We start from the raw sequence: 20,667 nt of genomic DNA, 5'->3' as shown, positions 1-20,667 counted from the left end.
TAAGGAGGACAGTCAAATGAGCGTGGACTGTAAGGAGGACAGCCTTTACTCCTAACCTTATGAGCGTGGACTGTAAGGAGGACAGCCTTTACTCCTCAACCTTATGAGCGTGGACTGTAAGGAGGACAGCCTTTACTCCTAACATGTATGTGCCTGTAGATACTGTATAAGCTAGCCACTAGGTAGGAGTATGGGGTTCCGAAGGGACCCACACCAATGGAGAGCATATTGCGTGATACATCCCAAAAGAAGACAAAAAAGACTAGTCCCTGGACTAAAAACACCTTTTGGGGAAAAAACCTAGCTGGGACTAGCTGCGCTGCTGCTTGTGCGTCCTCATCGTCGGACGTGGGCGTCGTCGCCAATCATCCTGAAATGAGAGAGAAAAAAGCAAGCAAAAACTGGCGCATACAAGTACCATGTCCCTCCCTAACTCCATGTATGGAAGGGAAGGGAGGGTGGGAAATTGAAAACACAAGAGTAAGAAAGACTAAGCGTGGTTTCACTCCCGTATAAATAGTGATACTGGGATTTGAGCAATGGCTTCTACAGTGCGTAGAATGATGGCGGAAGGGTGTATTGCGGGCGTTAATTTGTCTTCCTTAAAATTAACCTAACCTAACTAAAGTTAGCTCTAATTAATTTTTACGTCAGAGGGTCGAAATGTTGTTAACAGTGTAAACAGGTGAAGATCTTGGGGAGGCAAATAAATGACAAAAGTGTATTAGGTTCCGAAATGTGTATTTGTCGAAATGAGTAAAATATAGTAAACTTGAAATGATTGAAATTTGCCGAAATCTGTGAAATGAAATAATGTGAAATATTGTTCGCTTTGGGGCTGATGTTGGGGATGTACCATGCAATATGAGGCCTAACTTAAGCGCCTAAGACCGTAAGGATGACGGCCTGTCGAAGGACTGTAAGGAGGACAGCCATATGAGCGTGGACTGTAAGGAAGACAGCCTTTACTCCTAACCTTATGAGCGTGAGCTGTAAGGAGGACAGCCTTTACTCCTGAACCTTATGAGCGTGGACTGTAAGGAGGACAGTCAAATGAGCGTGGACTGTAAGGAGGACAGCCTTTACTCCTAACCTTATGAGCGTGGACTGTAAGGAGGACAGCCTTTACTCCTCAACCTTATGAGCGTGGACTGTAAGGAGGACAGCCTTTACTCCTAACATGTATGTGCCTGTAGATACTGTATAAGCTAGCCACTAGGTAGGAGTATGGGGTTCCGAAGGGACCCACACCCCCAAAACGTCCCCAAAACTACCCGCACAATACATCCCCAAATCAGCAGCCAAACTCGAAAAGAAGTCATTACACATTAGGAACCTAACTCTTACTAAAAGGATGACAGTCTTGGTCTTAGTGCTTTAAAGTTTTTCCTATAGGTCATAATGAGAATAGCCTGAGCCAATATATTTGATGAAGATGGCCTGAGCCTATATCCTAGTGAGAATAACCTGAGCCCATGTCCTGATAGGGATGATTGATTTTAGTCTAAATTGTAATGAGGATGATTGGACTTAGGTGCCTAAGACCGTAGGGATGACGGCCTGTCGAAAGACTGTAAGGAGGACAGCCATATGAGCAAGGCAGGATGGTCTGAATCGAGATCTGAGGGTAAAATTGTTTGGACATTTAATGCAAGGGGTCTGCTAAATATATAAAAAAGATTATTTGAGGATGGTGACATATAACTTTTAATCTAAGCACTGTATATCTGTGGGGTATGTTTCAGGGAAAGAAAGGGAACCAAGTCCCAGGGTAGTTGAAACCAAAAAAAACAATCTACTTATTGTGAAGTCTCCAGACCCAATTTATGTAACAGCTGTATAGAGAATAGGTGTCAAAAACAAAAAATAAAAACAAAACCCACATCTCAACAAGTAAATTCCCACATGTTCATTGCTAATATAATTACCATTGAATCGTGACGTCATTCGACGTCACCAGGGATTATAGCAAGAGAAAACAAGAAAATAAAAATATCTGTCCCACTTACACGTGAACCCAAGGTTGGATAGTAAGAAACCCAGTTAAGACAAAACAAAACTTGACGACACAAGACCAAGAGCTACCCAACCAGTAGGTTTGCATGGGATCATAGGCTAAGTTTATTAACAGTGTATCATGACGTCATTAGACGTCGCCAGGAATAATAGAATGAAAAAAAAACAAAAAAGGCCAGGTGACAAAAAAAAAAGAAGAGAAAAAAAAACTGCCCAATTTACAGGTGAACCCATGGGTGGATAGTTAGAAACCCAACTAAAATAAAAGTAAACATGACAGCACAGACCCAGGGCTATCCAATCAGTAGGTTCCCAAAAGCTCATAGGCTAAGTAATTACCAATGTATCATGACGTCATTGGACGTCGGCATGAGTGATGGATGAAGAAAAGAAGGGTGAAAAACAACTGTCCAACTTACAGGTGAACTCTTGGGTGGATAGTTAGAAACCCAGTTAAAAACAAAAGTAAAACATGACAACGCAGAAACCCGGGGCTATCCAACCAGTAGGTTTCCGAAGAGTTCATAGGCTAAGTAATTACTAAGGTGTAATGCATCATTGGACGTCGACATGAGTGATAGGATGAAGAAAAGGGTGAAAAAACAAGTATCCAACTTACAGGTGAACCCATGGGTGGATAGTAAGAAACCCAGTTAAGACAAAATAAAACTTGACGACACAAGACCAAGAGCTACCCAACCAGTAGGTTTGCATGGGATCATAGGCTAAGATTATTACCAGTGTATCATGACGTCATTAGACGTCGCCAGGAATAATAGAATGAAAAACAAAAAAGGCCAGGTGAAAAAAAAAAGAAGGAAAAGAAAAAACTGCCCAATTTACAGGTGAACCCATGGGTGGCTAGTTAGAAACCCAGTTAAAAACAAAAGTATAACATGACAACACAAAGGTCTCCAAAAGTTCATAGGCTAAATAATTACCAATGCATCATGACGTCATTGGACGTCAACAGGAATGATAGGATGAAGAAAAGAGTGGTGAAAAACAAATGCCTAACTTAAAGTGAACTTATGGGTGGATAGTGAGAAACCCAGTTAAAAACAAAAGGTGAAACTAGCACATAAGCCCAGGGCTATCCAACCAGTAGATTTCCGAAAGGTACATTTAAGCTGAAATAATTACCAATGTATCAACCAACACCAATGGATATATCAACGGGGATTAAAGAAGGGAGAACAAATGGGGTGAAAAACAACTGCCCGACTTGACATATGAACCCATGGGTGGATAGTTAAAAGCCCCAGTTAAAAACAAAAAGGTAAAAGATGATAACGCATGAAACCCAGGGCTATCATCAACCAAGGCTTCCAAAGGTACGTAGGCTAGAATAATGAAATGGCTAATGTATCAACGTCATTGGATGTTACCAGGGATTAAAAGGAAGGGAAAAAACAACATAGGGTGAAAACAACTGCCCGACTTACGATGTATGAACCCATGGGTGGATAGTTAGAAGCCCCCCCAGAGAAATGAAAGACAAAAATTGCAACTTGAAACCAACAAAGCAAGGGTACGCAAACCTAATGTGGTTCCTTTCCACGACTAAGATTGCCCATGTGCCATGACCAGCAAAACAAACTCAGGGACGTACACGTACCATCAAAGTAGACCATGAAAGATACCAAGATTTGATTATGTTGGAGAGGGGGGAGGATGAGAATAGAAATTTGAACTTACAAGACTGTTCACTTAACTTTCCATTTTGTTGAAAGACCATCCAATGAAGAGAATGAAGACAAGTGCATCTGGGACTGTGACTTCGAGGAGAACGAGTACGCAAGTAACAAACGTGTGTGGATGGGAGCTTCTTGGATATTTGGTTGTCATCAGTCAGCAATCCAATGTTTATTGTTTTTGAAGGAATTCAGCAGTAGAATAGCCAACAGCAATCATAGAGTGTAAGGTAAGGACCAGCAGAGCAAACATCCATTGAGAGTTATTGATTTATTTAATTAACTATCCAGACTTTTCTTTGACACTTGAAAACATGGTCTTGGGTCTGCTGCACATGTCGTCCCAACAAATTGAAAACACAAGAGTAAGAAAGACTAAGCGTGGTTTCACTCCCGTATAAATAGTGATACTGGGATTTGAGCAATGGCTTCTACAGTGCGTAGAATGATGGCGGAAGGGTGTATTGCGGGCGTTAATTTGTCTTCCTTAAAATTAACCTAACCTAACTAAAGTTAGCTCTAAATCAAACTCTATTCTGTACTTTATCAAAAGTGCGCAGATGTGAACACAGAAAGAAAATGAGTGGTGGCAACGCAAGATGGCGGACGTTTAACTGTCAATCTTGTGAAAATTATTTTTGAACATTGAAAAATTTGATCACGCAACGAATTGCTGAAAAAGAATCAAGTACAAAAATGTTCAAAAGCTGATTTAGAAGAAAACCATGATTGCAGAAGCCGGTGATCCCGCCACAGTAAACAGTACGCATCAAGACGAACCGTCTGTTCCATGTGTAAAGTGTGGAAAACTGTTCCGTACTGCTAGAGGTGCTCTTCAACATCAAAGACAATGCAAAATAGTCACAGATCGAGTCCAGTTACCACCAGAACCAGAAGCAGAACCAGAACCGCAACCTCAAAACAACATCGAGCGAATCCCAGAGAGATTTTACTGGGGAGATATCAAAGGAACTGACTTTGAGAGACTGATAAACAATAGTTATGAAAAGATAGTTTATTGGCGAAAAAATCTTTTCAAGTTACCGAGTGGACGTACAGGCAAAGATTTCATCCGAGAAGTGACAAGGCTACTCAATGCATGGATCGAAGATAGTCCTCTCGGAGTTGTATCGATGAAAGCTGTCCATATAATGCCAGCTTTGCTTCTTCAGAAACCAAGCAAAACTTCCAAAGCCCACGATCACGTCGAAGCATTAGAGAGGAGACTGCTCCAATGGCGAAGAGGAGATATCGAAGCCCTTGTCAAAGAGGCCGAGACGCTTCAATCGAGATTGCCAAAGCCGGTCGAAAAGAAAACTATTGAAGCTCTATCGAAGCAATTTAAGATGAAAATGGAAAAAGGCGATGTTAACGGGGCAATCAAACTACTCACCAACAACATGAGTGGAGGCGTGCTACCACTGGACGATCAAACGATCAATCTCCTTCGACAAAAACATCCTGAAGGTCGCGATACCAATGAAAACAACCTGCTCAATGGTCCAATTCAGCATATAGATCCGATTGTTTTTGAGTGTATTGATGAAGAGATGGTATCGAAAGCAGCCTTATCGACACAAGGTGGATCGGGACCATCGGGTATGGACGCAGATGGATGGCGTAAACCACTTACATCGAAAGTTTACGGCGATTGTGGAAAGGATCTTCGAAAATCGATCGCAAAGCTAACGCGAAAACTTTGCACCCAAGAAACTAACGATGAATCATTACAGGGTTTCTTAGCTGCACGACTAGTCCCGCTTGATAAACAACCAGGAGTACGACCAATCGGCGTAGGAGAGGTTTTGAGGCGCATCAGTGGGAAGCTCGTAATGGCAGTCGTTAAAGAGGACGTTATCGTCGGTGGCAGTAGAGTACAGATGTGTTCCGGCCAGAAAGGTGGCAGTGAAGCAGCAATCCACGCGATGCGATCTGTATTTGAAAACGAAGCAGCCGAAGCAGTAATACTAGTTGATGCTGCTAACGCTTTTAATAACATTAACCGGAAAGCTCTACTTCACAACGTCCAGGTGCTATATCCAATATTTGCTCGCTATGTAAATAACTGCTATCGCTCTCCAGCTAGACTTTTCGTTATCGGTGGTGTCGAGCTTAAGTCAAATGAAGGAACCACTCAAGGAGATCCGATCGGTATGGCAGTGTACGCAATTGGAATAACACCTCTTTTGAATATAATGCTATCAATAATTGCAGATATCCCCGATAAAATGGCAGCATTCGCTGACGATATAACTTCTGTTGGAAAGCTTCTCTCGTTAAAACGCTGGTGGTCACGAATTACAACCGTTGGTCCTCACTTCGGCTACTTTCCACAGCCGACTAAATCGTGGCTTATCGTTAAAGAGGAATACCTAGACGAGGCTGAAGAAATTTTCCGGGAAACGAACATCCAGGTTTCAAAAGACGGTGAAAGGCATCTCGGTGCAGTTATTGGTAGTATAAACTTTAAAGACCATTACTGTAAAGAAATTGTTGATAAATGGTGCAAGGAACTTACTCTTCTTTCAGAAATAGCGGTGACTCAACCACAATCAGCATACACGTGTTACACCAGCGGTTACCAGCATCGTTTTTCGTATTTTTTAAGAACAATTCCAGAAATGGAAAACTACTTAACACCCATCGAAACAATCGTCAGACACCAACTCATTCCAGCCATTACAGGGGGTAAAATTGTAAATGACTTAGAAAGAGACTTGTTATCATTACCACCTAGACTGGGAGGCCTCGGTCTCAAAAACGTATGCGAGATCGCACCCATCGAACACGAAAACTCGAGACAATTCACCAAACATCTACAAAACCAAATCTTGAACCTCCAACCACCAAATGACAATGAAACAAAAACAAAAGCAGCGATCAAAACTGAGAAAACCCGAAGAAATCAAGACAAACAAGATCGTATCAGGGCGGAAATGACTGATGATCAAAAACGAATCCACGAAGCCAATTGCTATACCGGAGCATCGAACTGGTTGACCAACCTTCCAATCAGAGATCAAGGCTATGATCTTAACAAGGAACAGTTTCACGATGCACTGCGAATTCGTTATGACTGGAGTATCCCTCGTCTACCAAGTGAATGTGTCTGTGGTAATCGTTTTGATATCAGCCATGCTCTGTCCTGCAAGAAAGGAGGCTACGTTACTCTTAGACATAACGAGGTACGAGATATCACTGCTAAACTTTTGGATGAGGTATGCGTCAACGTACGAAACGAGCCGAGACTAATCACCCTTGACGGCGAAGGACTGACGCACAAAACCGCGAATACGTCCGAAGGAGCACGACTTGACGTTAGCGCAACTGGGTTCTGGACACCTGGCCAAAGAGCATTTTTTGATATTAGGGTCTTTGACCTAAGCGCTCGAAGGTACAGGGGTTTGGAGCTCAGCAAGTGCTTCCAAAGAAACGAAAATGAGAAAAAGAGACATTACAATGAACGTGTGAACAGTGTCGAAAATGGTACCTTCACCCCATTAGTATTTTCTACAAACGGAGGTATGGGACGTGAATGCCAAACATTCTACAAAAGATTGGCCGTGATGCTTGCTGAAAAACGTGGTGTACGTCTCCATGAATCAATTTCGTTTATTCGATCAAAAATATCATTCAGCTTGTTGAGATCATCTTTGTTATGTATTCGTGGATCCCGTTCCATTTGGAGTAGAGAACTGAATACAAATGATATTGAACTGACTAACTCTCGTTCAAGAGTTAGCAATAATTAATGTTTCTTAATTAATTTTTTTTTTTATAAATTTTATTGAGTTTTTATGAAATTTTCAAGTTTCTGTTTCTTTACAGCCCGGCGCAACTACTTAGTTGTGCTATTACATTCTTTTTCAATCGGTCATTTTCGTTAGATCCTAGGTTAGACTCATTGTTACTTGCTGCTAGCTACAGTCTAGTGCCACTAGCGGTTATTGTTTTCAATTATTATTTTATTTATTTATCAAACCAAATTTACTCTAATTTATTGCCCCTATTGTAAGTATATCTGAAATATAATATTCACGGATGTGAACACAGATATATATTTTCCAATGGATAAATGAAATCTGTGCTGCGGGCAGAAAGTATCTCGAGGGAAATTACGTAAAATCTCCAGCCAAAATCAGAAACTGTCTGAAATGTAGGCTCAGGTAATGCTTAGCATTAGTTTAATTTTTTTGGGGAATTTTTTTGCCAAATCTGAGCATAGAGATGGATATACTTGTAAGTGTGCTTACAAAAAACATGTAAAGTGGAGCGTCAACCTCGTCCCCGTGTATCCCAGGCTTTATTTACGTTACTAATTGACGCCAGAGAATCCCTGGTGTTGGCTGATGCGAGTTCCCCCTCTCAGAGGGGGAACTTCTCAAAACAATACGTCATAAAATATTCTGACGTTACAAAGTTACACTGCAATGCAACGACTTCAAAAAAGAAGAACGAATGAAATCTGACGTTTTGTTTTTGAATTACGTAATCTTTCGCGTTCGAAAACCAGCCAATGCCAGGGTATTATCTAGCGCTATCAGTAAGAATCAAAAATAGCTGATAATACGCAGGGATCGAGGTTGGTGGAGCGTATAAATAATCTTGCAAATTTGAAGTACCTTTGATTGTGAAAAATTACAAAAAAATCGCGAATTTTATATAGAGGGGTAGGCTGCACACATCCCCCTTCTGATAATCATCCCCTCTATATCAAAACTAATTTGGGGAAGCATGCAGCCTAGAGCAGGGGGTGTACTTTTACGGTGTGACGGGATTGGGCCTTTTTTAGTACGGTATTTTAAAATCAGACAGTGACGGTATTTGGCCTTATTTTTTGTCATTATGTCGGTATTTGAACCTATACAAACCGGTGTGACGGTGTTATAATTGTTTTCAATTTTCGGGATTCCGCAAAAACTTTGACGGGAAAACGGTATTTCGAACCCCTACAACCCCCCCCCCTATAGCTATAGAACCTTTCTCCCCTAGCTCCCAATAAAAAACTGAAAGTACTGAAACCGAAACTTCTAGATCTCACAAGGCTCAACTTCAGTAAAACTCATTATTATTAAAGATCGTTTTGGCAAAAAAAGCCCCCCAGATATTCACCCAAGGACAAGTGTGCCAAATCCGAACAAATTGGGACATGCACATACATATTCTAGCTCAACTGAAGTTGAGAATTTGCTGCTTTATTACTTTAGGCGTACAACTTTCGCGAAAGTAAATATCCTTAAAAAACCTAGGAAAAATGCTCGCGAAAATTCTTGACAGAATACACTCATTTTATTTATTTTATAAGCATACGGTAAATTTCGGCTGAAGCTCACTATGCTTTAAGTTAAGTAAAGCTCAATTTTGTGCCTCGACTATGCTTAACCCTATGCTTGGTAAAAAAACTCGGGGGGGGTACTAGGTTTGCGAGGTGACGGGTATGTCCGAGCCGAAAATCGAAAATCGACCCTTTGAGAGACAAATTTTGGTGATTTTGGGACCCTTTGAGAGACTTTTTCCTAAATTTTGGTCCATTTTTTCCAAATTTTGGTTTGATTTTCACCAAATTTGGTCAAAATTTTTGGAAGTCGTGACCCTTTGAGAGAAAATTTTTAGATTTTTGTGATTTTGGGACCCTTTCAGAGACTAACTTTTGAATTTGTACCCCTTTGAGAGACTTTTGAGGAATGAGAAAAGGTACCCTTATGGCTCGCACATACCCGGCACCCATTTAGCCAGGAAACCCTCAGCCCTCGCGAGCCAGCGAAGCTGAGGGCTGAGGGTTTCCTGGCTAGCACCCATTTTGCCTAAGTACCCCCCCCCCCGGGTAAAAAAAATATGAAGGGGGGGGGGTAAAAAATTAATCTTGAGAGAAATGAAGACATTCTTGTTTTCGAATGTTTACCATATGATTTCGAATCTTTATAGTGTTGTGTTCATGTTTCAAAAACAGACTGCTACACTTTCTCTCTTGAATTGGTGCTTTTTGATATTTTATAGTATATAGGGATTAATTTGGATTCTGTATAATACAGTACTAATAGTAATACCAGTTTTGATATGCATTATACATGTTTGTTCTACAGGGTGTCCCTAATTAAAGTATCGAGTCGAAACACAACTATGAGTAGAAAGTTTTATGTGCGTGTTCACAAAATTGTATTTTAAGCTCTCCCTCTTTTTTCTTTGTCATTACACGATTAATTTATACGTTGTAACGACAGATATCTGTAAAGCCCGAAGGGCTAGATTTGCGGCTTTTATCAAAAAGTGAAGCTCATCTTTGGAAGGATTTCCTACCAGAGTCACGTGACTAAAATATGCAATTTCACCGGTTTGAGAGATGTGAAATAGCGTTTGTCGCCTACGTTTTTTGATCTCGCGCTCCGAAAACAATTAAAATGCTAGATCCTATCCATCGGCACGAAATTTAAAAAGTCAAATTTTTGCTTCACTTTTTTTCGCTGGAGAAAGCTTAAAGTTGCAAATCTAGCCCTTCGGGCTTAGATATCTGTGGTTGTAACTACCTTTTGTAATAAGCCTGTGTGATGGAGAACGTTCTTATATTTTAGCGATAACACACACAAACTTTTCTACTCATGTTCAAACTCGATACTTTAATTAGGGACACCCTGTATATATTTTTCTTTGGCTGAGCCTTAATACCGTATTGTATAAGGGTTGCGAGGTCAAGTTTTCAAAGAGAAAATATTAACCTCTGAGGACAAGGTTGGGTTTTCTAATCGGAAGGCGCTGCATTGCAAAACGTTCGAAAATTGTCAATCGAATTTTGTTTTTAAAATGCAGAACACAATTACGTCACTCAAGAAAGAAAAATAACACAAAAATCGAATCAAAACAAAAAGAATTTCGAATGAAAAAAATAAACGTGATGATCAAACTGATTAAAAAGTTTTCTTGTCATATATCTATCCTGGCTGATCCGAAATATGGGATCTATCAATAGAAGAATAGCTACTGTCAGTTGCTGAAATTCAGAAGTGCTGCTGTGCTGCTAGTGCTAGACAAAAATATTTGGCTGGATATTTTGTTGTGGATTGGAGAATAAATTAAGGCAAAGACTTTGAGAAAGTCTAAATCTTTGGGGAGGGTGAATACTTCTAATGACACCCATAGCCCTGATGCAAAATGTTTCACTTGATCCAAATACTCAAAATTTGCTTTGGACCTGGAGGAGTTGGAGAGGAAATGTTTTAGATTCGATTCCAAACTTATTACTCCTTGACACTACAGTACAGTTTGCGATAAAGAAGTTAGAATATTTACTTCCAGTAATAGTGATCCATTCTTGGCTTGTTTGCTGTGTGTGTCAGGAACGATGAAGTCTTGCAAAAAAGGGTAAGTCGTTTAATATTTCAGAATTACAGCTGGCATGAATGAATAAAATCGCCCAGCTTTTTTTATCACAAATGGAATGAAACTTTTCTCCGTTTGAAGAATTTCTATGGGCCCTATTCCTAGGGAATAAAACACTCAATTTGTGTGCCATAATAGGGTATTTTCTTTTCTGAAGTTGAGAAAAACTACCAGAGAGTTTGTTTTGCGATAGTTGTTTCAATTTGACTCATCTATTAAGACAAGGTGAAGCGTGACGCTGCAGATCAAATCTGTGTTTTGACTGAACTCACCAACCTTTTAAAGGTACAGTCTGTTTATCGCAACAACTCGTGCTAAATTTAAAACCCAATTAGTGTGCTCCATCTTGCTTCATAATAAAATTGTTTCTTTAAACTTTTATGCTGTTCATTTAAAAAAATGAAAAATAGGGACGGTTCACTCTTCATCCTTGAAAGATAATCTGGAGATATTTTTTATGAAGAGAAGGAGTATAAAACGATAAAAAGGTTTTCTCGTTTGTGGTTTAAAAGAGCCTGGTATCTCGGGGTCTTTTGTCTTTATCATAAAGTATGAAAATGTTATCAAAAGGGACTGAAAAATTGCCCTCACTGATCTGACCCGTACGTCAGTTAGGTACAGTTGCAAGGAAAATCTAGTTGAGTTAGCAAGCTATCGCAAAGTTCCCTACTGACATAATCGTTCCGCCTTTCATTTCTCACGATTTTTCTGAAAAAGCAAATCAGACATGATCCGCAACCTCCTCTAAGCCAAACGAATCCAAAATGTGAAAAATATCTACTTTGCGAGCGTTTTTCTACAAGATCTTGTATTAAAAAAAAACTTTGTCTTCACAGCTCGAATTTATTCGCGCTGTGATACTCACGGTAGAGCCTTAAGGTATGCTTAATTTTTCTGGAAATTTGAGCTTCAGTATGCTTATAAAGGCCTATAAAACAAAACGAGTGTAGAAAATCTGTAAAACTTTAAACTTTGAATAAAATGTAACTTTTAAAGGCCGCTACCCACTCAGCATTTTATGGTCGCCGAACAAAGTGCACGGCTCGAGCTCTTTGTTCGCTGAGCGCTTTTCTCATTCCACTCTGCAGCACATTTTTTCTCTTTTCTTTTGTTCATCATCTTTTGCACATGATACACATCTTTTGCACACGATACAAGAAGAAAATACTCTTTTCTGATTGGTTGATTTTAGAAAAACAAAGGATGAGCTGTACAGCTTCGCGAAAAAAGTTAAAAAGTTTCAACTCTTGTTGCGCTCAAAGCGACAGCCTTTGAATGCTTGATTTATGTAATTTATGCAATAATTAAGCCATGCGCCTTGTTCGACGACCATAAAATGCTGAGTGGGTAGCGGCCTTATAGTCCAGGGAAAGTGTGCTAAAAATGAATACAATTGTGCATTTTTGACTAGAAAGCATGAAATTTGGTACAGTGGTACCTTAGGGGGTAAGAAACATTGATTCTAAAAAACATCACAACATATGTCTGAAAATGGACTGGGTCCGAGGTAATGGGCCACGGAAGTAATTTACAGACCAGTCTGCATGCCCGAAAAAAATTTTTATTTTTGTTCCAAAACATGTCATATCATATACCGTTGGAAAGGATTTTTCATAGCGATTCTAAAAATCATCATGATATGCATCTCAAAATGGACTGAGTCCGTGAAATAAGCCATAGGAGTAATTTACAGACCAGGACGGCATACAGACTGGTCTGTAAATTACTTCTGTAGCTCATAACTCGGACCCAGTCCATTTTCAGATATATGTTGTGATGTTTTTTAGAATCAGTGTGAGAAAACCTTTCCAACGATATATCATATGACATGCTTTGAAGATAAAAGTTTTTTTTCTTGCGTGGTAGGCATTCTGGTCTGTAAAATACACAAACAGGTGTTTCGGAAGTGGGTCAGAGGCTTAAAATGTTTCTTACCCCCTAAGGTACCACTGTATCAAATTTCATGCTTTCTAGTCAAAAACGCACAATTGATGCACACTTTCCCTGGACTGGCACTTTTTAGCCTGCTAAAAGACTAATAAGTCAAAGGACAAATGCCAATCCAAGAAGTATTTGTCCCTCTAAGCCATTTTTTTTCATGTGAAAATTCTCAATGTTTCGCGAAAGTTTATGCTCGCGTTATTTTTTCGCAAAAGTACAGTCGTGAATTTTGCCCTCGCGAAAGTTTGTTGTACGCCTAAAGTGTCTAATCGCACGATGGGTTATTTTTTCTTATTTGGCACTCCCTCAAAGAGAGCAATTAATCGTTAATCACACTCTCCAATGCGGCGCCAATGTTTACAAAATTGATTTTAATGTTTTTTCTTACATTTTTTTTGCATCGAACGTTTTAATTGCATTCGAAATTTATTTTGTGAGAAAGAAAATCAAAAAACAACATTAAAAGAAAGACACAAAGAGAAAGAGATACAACTCTCAGTGTAATTTCTGTAATTTACTTTCCTAACTGGGAAAAAGTAGTGACAGTCATTGTGCGATTAGCTCGTAATCACATAATAACTCGTACAATTCGAAAATTGCACTCGTGATTTTTTCGTTTCAAATTTTCCTCGTCCTTTCGGACTCGGCAAATTAATAACAAAAAAATCACTCGTGCAATTATATTCGAATTGCACTCGTTATCATGTGATTAGTACTAGTAATCGTCAGCCGTGCAAAATTACTCGAATCTGATTGGTTTAGAGGAGTGCGATTAATCGTTAATTGCACTATTACCACTTTTTGCACTCTTCGGCGGGGGGACACTTTTGTCCCCTTATTCTTTTTGCTCCCAAGTCCTGTGTCAGAGACTTTTTTTTACTATATAATAAAAAACAAAGACATTTTTTTTCTTCAATATAAAAAAGAACAAAGAAATTTTACGTTACAATAGCTTCTTTTAATTGAAAACAAAGAAATATTTCACTGCAATGTTTTCTTTTTAAACAAAAGAAAAAAAGGAGGTTTTCGAATGTTTACTGACGATTACCTCGGAATCGTATGTTTTGTCGTGCAATTAACGATTAATCACTCGTAACAAAGGAGAAAATACCGTAATTTGCACTCGTCCTTCGGACTCGTGCAAATTACTATTTTCTCCTTTGTTACTCGTGATTAATCGTTAATTGCACTCCAAACCATACGATTACTAGTACTAATCGTATGGTTTGGAGTGCAATTAACGATTAATCACGAGTAACAAAGGAGAAAATAGTATTTGCACGAGTCCGAAGGACGAGTGCAAATTACGGTATTTTCTCCTTTGTTACGAGTGATTAATCGTTAATTGCACGACAAAACATACGATTCCGAGGTAATCGTCAGTAAATAGTTTTGAAAAAGAATCTTTTTCTAACTTTTATATTTTTGTAAACATTCGAAAACCTCCTTTTTTTCTTTTGTTTAAAAAGAAAACATTGCAGTGTAATTTTTCTTTGTTTTCAATTAAAAGAAGCTATTGTAACGTAAAATTTCTTTGTTTTTTATCATATAGTTAAAAAAAGTCTCTGACACAGGACTTGGGAGAGAAAAGAATAAGGGGACAAAAGTGTCCCCCCGCCGAAGAGTGCAAAAAGTGGTAATAGTGCAATTAACGATTAATTGCACTCCTCTAAACCAATCAGATTCGAGTAATTTTGCACGGCTGACGATTACATATATTAATTATCGAAATTTCTGGATTTAAATTTAATTTCGTGAAAACAACCGAAAAATAGCAATTTTTTTGCCACGAATAGACTTTTGGACAGGTTACTAAGTGAAAATGCAATGAATTTTGTAGTAACTATTTAATTTTGCTAGTCAGTAATCTCACGTGTTTTGGCAAGTTGATTCGTTTTCTATGCTAAAAGTTAAAAACAACAAAACCAATGAATTTTATCAAATCAATATGTGATGAAAACATAAAAAGCCTCCCATATATGAAAGAAAAAGGTCTTTAGATCCGAGTTTTATTTTTTTTCTCAAGAAAGTTTCCTTGCTTTAAATCAAGTTTTAAAACCTCCAAGGATCAACCCTGCCAACCTTCATGCTCTCATCATTATCTGAAGTATTCTTACGTTTTTGTGTGTTATCAGACCTCCCATTAAAATCGTTAGAAAGCAAAGTTCAGTAGACTCTAACCTAGTTGTTCCCAGGATTACAGCATAAAACTGAGATTATAGTGTGTGTATCTGGAGACATGAAAGAAAACAATCTTTTGTTGTCTTAAATAAAGATCTTTAATTTATTCATTATCATCGTCGTCTTCCTCTTCATCATTGTTGATTTGGAAGTATCTCAATTCGTAGTCGGTGTGTGTTGAAGCCACAACTCGAAGCCAGTCACGAAGGTTGTTTTTCTTCAAGTATTTCTTGGTCAAGTACTTCAAGTAACTAAAAAGGAATAAAAACATGTCTAACGAGAAAGTCTTCAAAAGTAATCTGCTAACAAGCCTCTTTTGTCAAATTTAGGCAAAGTTGTTTAAATGATCAGTTGGTGGTGCATGAACTCTGTCCACATGGATATTCGGAACAGGTCTGTGGTTCATGAAATCATCATCTCACTTTTTAATTAAAGACATATAGGCTCAATTTGCTTGATAGTTGTAAAAGACAGAGTGAAAAACTTTTGAAAAATGGGGAGGGGGTAGGTACCTGAGAATAGGTTTTGTGAATTTGGTCAGAAACCTAAGGATTAGATGGTCATTTGAATCAAAAACCCTCTTACTGGCAGGACGGAAATGATATATTTGTATCCATCTACAAATAAAACTTCCCCGGACCTTATTAGGACTCCCCGTTTATTAATTTTTGAAAAAATTTTAAGCTACCAAAAGGAAAGTTCCTCGTTTTACTCTAAAAAGCCTAAAATTTTGTCTATTGACCCCTTTCTAGGGCTTTTTAAGGTCGATTTCCAACCTCCAGTACATTTAATTTGAAACATTTTTCCAACCCCGTTTATTTGGCACCTAAGAGTGAATTATATGCTTTCAGTGAAGTTTGTGGACGGAATAAGAAAGAAATGACTGAAAAGATGTCCCAATACTTGTTTTTTTTTATCATTATGTTTTTGGACCCCACCCCTGTATCAGCCCAATGCCAATAAAAAAAATGTTTTTGTCAAGGTTTCCTTAAAAGTCTTTCCTTATTTTAGCAGATTCAGAAAATAGCATAATCCAGCCCTCTTACTGCCCAGTAAGGTATTTCATACCAATCAGTCTTATTTTAAACAGGAAATTCAATTTGTTTCGTTGTCAGAACTATGTGATCAGTTGGTGGTGCATGAACTCTGTCCACACGGAAATTCAGAACAGGTCTGTGGTTCATGAAATCATCATCTCACATGAATTAAGCCCAGGATATATAATACTTGCTTCTGTAGAAATAGAAATAGTTTTCCTTATGAATAAAATTCATCTTACCGTTTTGAAAATTGTCGGTCAGCAGTAATGGTAACTTTGTTTTTATTGACATCTAAACTGATTTGTTCTAAGTTGTTCAATTTTCCTTCAACTTTAATCTTGCTCGACAAGAAGGTTTTCTAAAATAAAAGAAATGGCGAGTGCCATATTTCTTAGGGAAGGTGACCCTAAGATGAAAATGTTTAGAATAGTCTGCTCATGATTAAGCAGAGAAAGGCAGTATGTGCATGTAGTGGTACAGTGACATTGTGGTCAGCCTCCTCCTTGATTCCCAACAAAGTAGACTTTAAAAGTCATGCAAAAACCATTTGATTTTCCCCATAACCACTAAATCAAAGCCTTTTTGAAAAGCTTCAGAAAGTGCAGTTTTCAAATTCAAAATACACACTTATAATGTAAACTTACCAAGTCATCAACTTTCATGATTCCATCTTCAACTGGAAGGGAGCAATCAATGTTGAAGATGAGAGTAGACTTCTTCTTGGATTTTCTTGGCTTCTAAACAGGAAAAACATTTCTTTACAACCACCTCATATAAACAACATGGTTCCAGAGAACAAAATAATATCAAGAAATTGCCTCAGTTGCTTTTCTCATCAGAATGTTCTCAGAGAGCTGGGATTAGCAAATCTAGCCTGTGCTAGTCATCATTGGCAACACTAAAATTAAATCAATACAATATGCAGTTTTTCTTATAAAGCAAGAAACCTACTTGAATCTTACTTGTCCATTCTAAAGATAACCCGTAGATGATGGCATGTTTTGCTGAAAAGTGTGCCGTGGTTGGGTGAGAGCTCCTATCTAAGTCACATGACATTGCAATTTCAGCGCTTGACCAATAAGAAGTTTTACAAGTTTTCAAAAACCTAGCAATCATTATTCACTTCCTTTTGCTTGGAAGAGCTTAACGCACGAAGACAAAAAATCTATGGTTTGTTCAGGAAGATTGTTGTCTTGCTCGAGTGTATAATCCAACATTAACATGACCGAACAAACTAAGACCTAAATTTATGTCATGGATGGATCAGAAAAGTTGGCTTTTTATTACAGCATTAATCAGCTTAGTCGATAAGCTGGGGAAAAAAGATAAGACATCATATCCACTCAAGAATGGAAAAGTAAAGTTCTTGAAACTTAGGTGACAGGATCAGAATATCTGGCTTATAATTCAGCAATGTTTTTCACCACAGTCGATAAGATGGGGAAAAAAGAATATTCATCACATCCTAAACAATTCCAAACAAATTTCAAGGTATGTTAATCAAAGAGAAAATTTGGCTTTTTATTACAGCATTAATCAGCATAATCGATAAGCTGGGGAAAAAGATAAGACATCATATCCACTCAAGAATGGAAAAGTAAAGCTCTTGAAACTTAGGTGACAGGATCAGAATATCTGGCTTATAATTCAGCAATGTTTTTCACCACAGTCGATAAGATGGGGAAAAAAGAATATTCATCACATCCTAAACAAATTTCAAGGTATGTTAATCAAAGAGAAAATGCTGGAAGTTAACTTACTTGTGCGACCATTTTGAGAACTTTGGAGCTTTCGTGGCTGCTCTTCTCTGCGATGGTTTGGTGAAAGGAATGATTTCACAATTTATGACATGCTTTACGCCGATCGAAAGTTTCTTAGACGGGGGTAAAAACTACTCAATTACTTTAGAATAAATCGTTTATTTATGTCTAAAATTTATATTATTTCCAAAAATCCTAATTTTATTCAATTTATAAGAAAAGAAATAATAATATATTCCTTAGATAAAAGATTCATTAAAAGCTTTTTTCCCAAATAACGATATTGATAGACCCCCTGGTTTACCAAACTCGACCGAGATCTCTATGGCACTCTCTGGTCCTGGCACTGCCGGGACGTTATAAGCGGATATATCGGTCACATCGGACCCTATAGCAAGTTTGTTTTTCAGCGACGGAGACGGTAAGGTTCTAATTTGAGTAGACCCTGACCAGCTGAGGACCTCGCTTTTGCGGGGCGGAATTGCGGGTTTTTCCAAATCGCTTCAGTCACTCTACCGTCCTCAAAAGTGCAAATACATAAACTCGGTTATTTTGCCGACGAAACGGTACACCCATTGAGTTTAATAAGCCCGAAGAGCTAGAGTTCAATCTCTAACCTTTCTCAGGCAAGAAAAAGTGAAGCTTTAAAAAATGCGCCGTATTTTGGACGACAGATTGAATCTAGCAATTCCTTTGTTTACGATTGATATTTTTTTCGAAATTTAGCGGTAAATTTTAGTTTCAATCTGTCATTTGGGTAAAAACCAGGCGAGCCGCTCAAGGCCGCGCAACTTTGGTAGGACTTATTGGCTTCAAACCCTATTGGGTACACCACCACGATGAAGCTGCCTACCCTGAGTATCAGAGGTCAAGTTTTCAAAGAGAAAATATTAACCTCTGAGGACGAGGTTGGGTTTTCCAATCGAATTTATTCGCGCTGTGATACTTCACGGTAGAAGCCGCCCACGTACACCCTCTAGCGTCTACACATTAAAGTGGGCGGAAAAGCGAAAACTACTAGAGTTGTGTGTTTGTGTTCACAGACGACAGAGGGATCCCTGCTGCAAAAAACTTTGACAACTTTTTCCGGCTAAACTACGTCATCCAAACCTTCCAGATGTTTGAAAAATTCTCCAACCTATTCAGAAATCCTTGGTGTATTCCATCATGATTCCATTAATTGGAAAATTCAAAACTCGAGTCGAGAGATATAAAAATATTTTTCTGGCGAGCAAAGTCCGCTACAAGCAACAAAAGCCCCTGCGGGGCAATAAACTCAGGCGAGTTACGTTACCGTGAGTATCACAGCTCTCGCTTCATTTTTGTCACTCAAAATTTTTTCGACTTCTGTGTTCTGGGTTTTATTTAAAAATAAAATTCGATTGACAATTTTCGAACGTTTTGCAATGCAGTACATTCCGATTGAAAAACCCCTACTCGTCTTCAGAGGTTAATATTTTCACTTTGAAAACTTGGCCTCTGTTACACAGGGTAAGTTACGGCATGTCCAACTCCAATGCAAACTAATAGCACTAATTTTAGGGTACTCATTCATACATCAAAAAAGAAGCGTATTCCAACGTACATTAACAAAATTGCTGTGTTGGAATTATTTTTTGCAACCAAAAAAAGTTATTATCCAAAAACATGGTTTTTGACATCATAACGATGACGTCATAAAAATTTAAAATTTAATATCTCGAGAAATACTCATCAAAATCACTTCAAATTTTCACAGAAAAATAGTATCGATTATTCGATAAACTTTTTCGATTGATATGATTTGTTTGATATTAAAAATTTTCAAAATTTTTGATTACGTCATCAGAAATTTAAATTTCTCATATTTTTTTATTTTTTGCTAACGTCCCAAAAATTTGCTGTATGAACAAGAGCAGCGCTGTATATATATGCATGTTTTTTGTTTAAAACTACTACCAATATCACCAAAGGAGTCTTATATTGAACAAATTAGACTGAGTGAGATTCCACAGTAGTAAGATTTCAAGTATGGATAAGACCAACGGCAAGCAAAACAATTCTCCAAAACTACGTCAGAAAGGTCGATTAACTTTAACTATAAGGCAAGCTCTTAAGCTGAGAACGCGGTCAAAACATCAGCCTGTAGGATGTAGGATTTGCAAAATCAAAGCGGGGATACTTAACTTTAATTAAGACTCCGCAACTAAATAAATAAACTTAAACTGGTTTGAACCCCAGGGTTTATTTATGCTAGTTACTGCATCAACAAAAAGCTGATAATACGCAGGGAACAAGGTTGTTGGGGTTTCGGTCGAGTTTTTCAATGTTTCTATAATTTAGGCGTCGTTTTACTACTTCTTACCTCAAACTCGTACCCAGGGCCTAATTCTCACTTTTTTTTTAATTTTGATATTTATATTTTTGATTGTGAGAGTCAATTTGCTACATCCTATATGAAAAGTAATTCGTCATGGGGACGAGGTTGGCCTTTACCTCCCTTTGCTTCGAGTATAAAAGTCATATTCCTACTCCTACTAGTAGACGCCTAAAGTTTTAATATACCGAATTAAAGCCCAGTACGGCGTGCACGTTCGACTATTCGCTTTGGGCGTCTGATCCTGTCGATATCTTCAAGTGTAAAACTGTAGACTTCAAAAAAGAAACAATAACAAACAAACA

The 20,667-nt window shown here is 38.2% G+C and overlaps 2 protein-coding genes and 3 non-coding genes across 5 annotated transcripts; 1 reads left to right on the top strand and 4 right to left on the bottom strand.

Annotated features, from left to right (window-relative positions):
- The first annotated feature begins 4,435 nt into the window (after positions 1–4,435).
- Positions 4,436–7,462, top strand: LOC136818904 (uncharacterized). Its single transcript, XM_067075144.1, has one exon. The coding sequence runs from the start codon at positions 4,436–4,438 to the stop codon at positions 7,460–7,462; it is 3,027 nt and encodes a 1,008-aa protein (XP_066931245.1).
- Positions 7,463–15,280: 7,818 nt separating this feature from the next.
- LOC136818884 (large ribosomal subunit protein eL22-like) lies at positions 15,281–18,101 on the bottom strand. The gene is made up of 4 exons (XM_067075115.1): positions 18,007–18,101; positions 16,891–16,983; positions 16,486–16,604; positions 15,281–15,457 (listed from the first exon to the last, which is right to left on the bottom strand). The coding sequence occupies exons 1-4, from the start codon at positions 18,016–18,018 to the stop codon at positions 15,310–15,312; spliced, it is 372 nt and encodes a 123-aa protein (XP_066931216.1). The 5' UTR covers positions 18,019–18,101; the 3' UTR covers positions 15,281–15,309.
- On the bottom strand, positions 17,501–17,593 carry LOC136818924 (small nucleolar SNORD12/SNORD106). Its single transcript, XR_010848381.1, has one exon. It is a non-coding gene; the product is annotated as a small nucleolar SNORD12/SNORD106 (small nucleolar RNA).
- LOC136818926 (small nucleolar SNORD12/SNORD106) lies at positions 17,624–17,717 on the bottom strand. Its single transcript, XR_010848383.1, has one exon. It is a non-coding gene; the product is annotated as a small nucleolar SNORD12/SNORD106 (small nucleolar RNA).
- Positions 17,864–17,957, bottom strand: LOC136818925 (small nucleolar SNORD12/SNORD106). Its single transcript, XR_010848382.1, has one exon. It is a non-coding gene; the product is annotated as a small nucleolar SNORD12/SNORD106 (small nucleolar RNA).
- Positions 18,102–20,667: the final 2,566 nt, after the last annotated feature.

Source organism: Clytia hemisphaerica, unplaced genomic scaffold (assembly GCF_902728285.1).
Source record: "Clytia hemisphaerica strain Z4C2 unplaced genomic scaffold, Clytia hemisphaerica genome assembly, whole genome shotgun sequence".
Classification (NCBI taxonomy): Eukaryota; Metazoa; Cnidaria; class Hydrozoa; order Leptothecata; family Clytiidae; genus Clytia; species Clytia hemisphaerica.
The sequence above is the reverse complement of the archived record's forward strand: the minus strand, read 5'-3'. Positions and strand labels throughout refer to the sequence as shown.

Bases quoted from the DNA above. Each gene is read 5' to 3' on its own strand.
- LOC136818884 (XM_067075115.1), bottom strand. The intron at 16,605-16,890 runs GTAAGTTTACAT...CTTTTATTTTAG, and splicing joins TCATGAAAGTTGATGACTTG to AAAACCTTCTTGTCGAGCAA. The intron at 15,458-16,485 runs GTAAGATGAATT...ATTCCTTTTTAG, and splicing joins GACCGACAATTTTCAAAACG to TTACTTGAAGTACTTGACCA.
- LOC136818904 (XM_067075144.1), top strand. From the start codon at position 4,436: ATGATTGCAGAAGCCGGTGATCCCGCCACAGTAAACAGTACGCATCAA.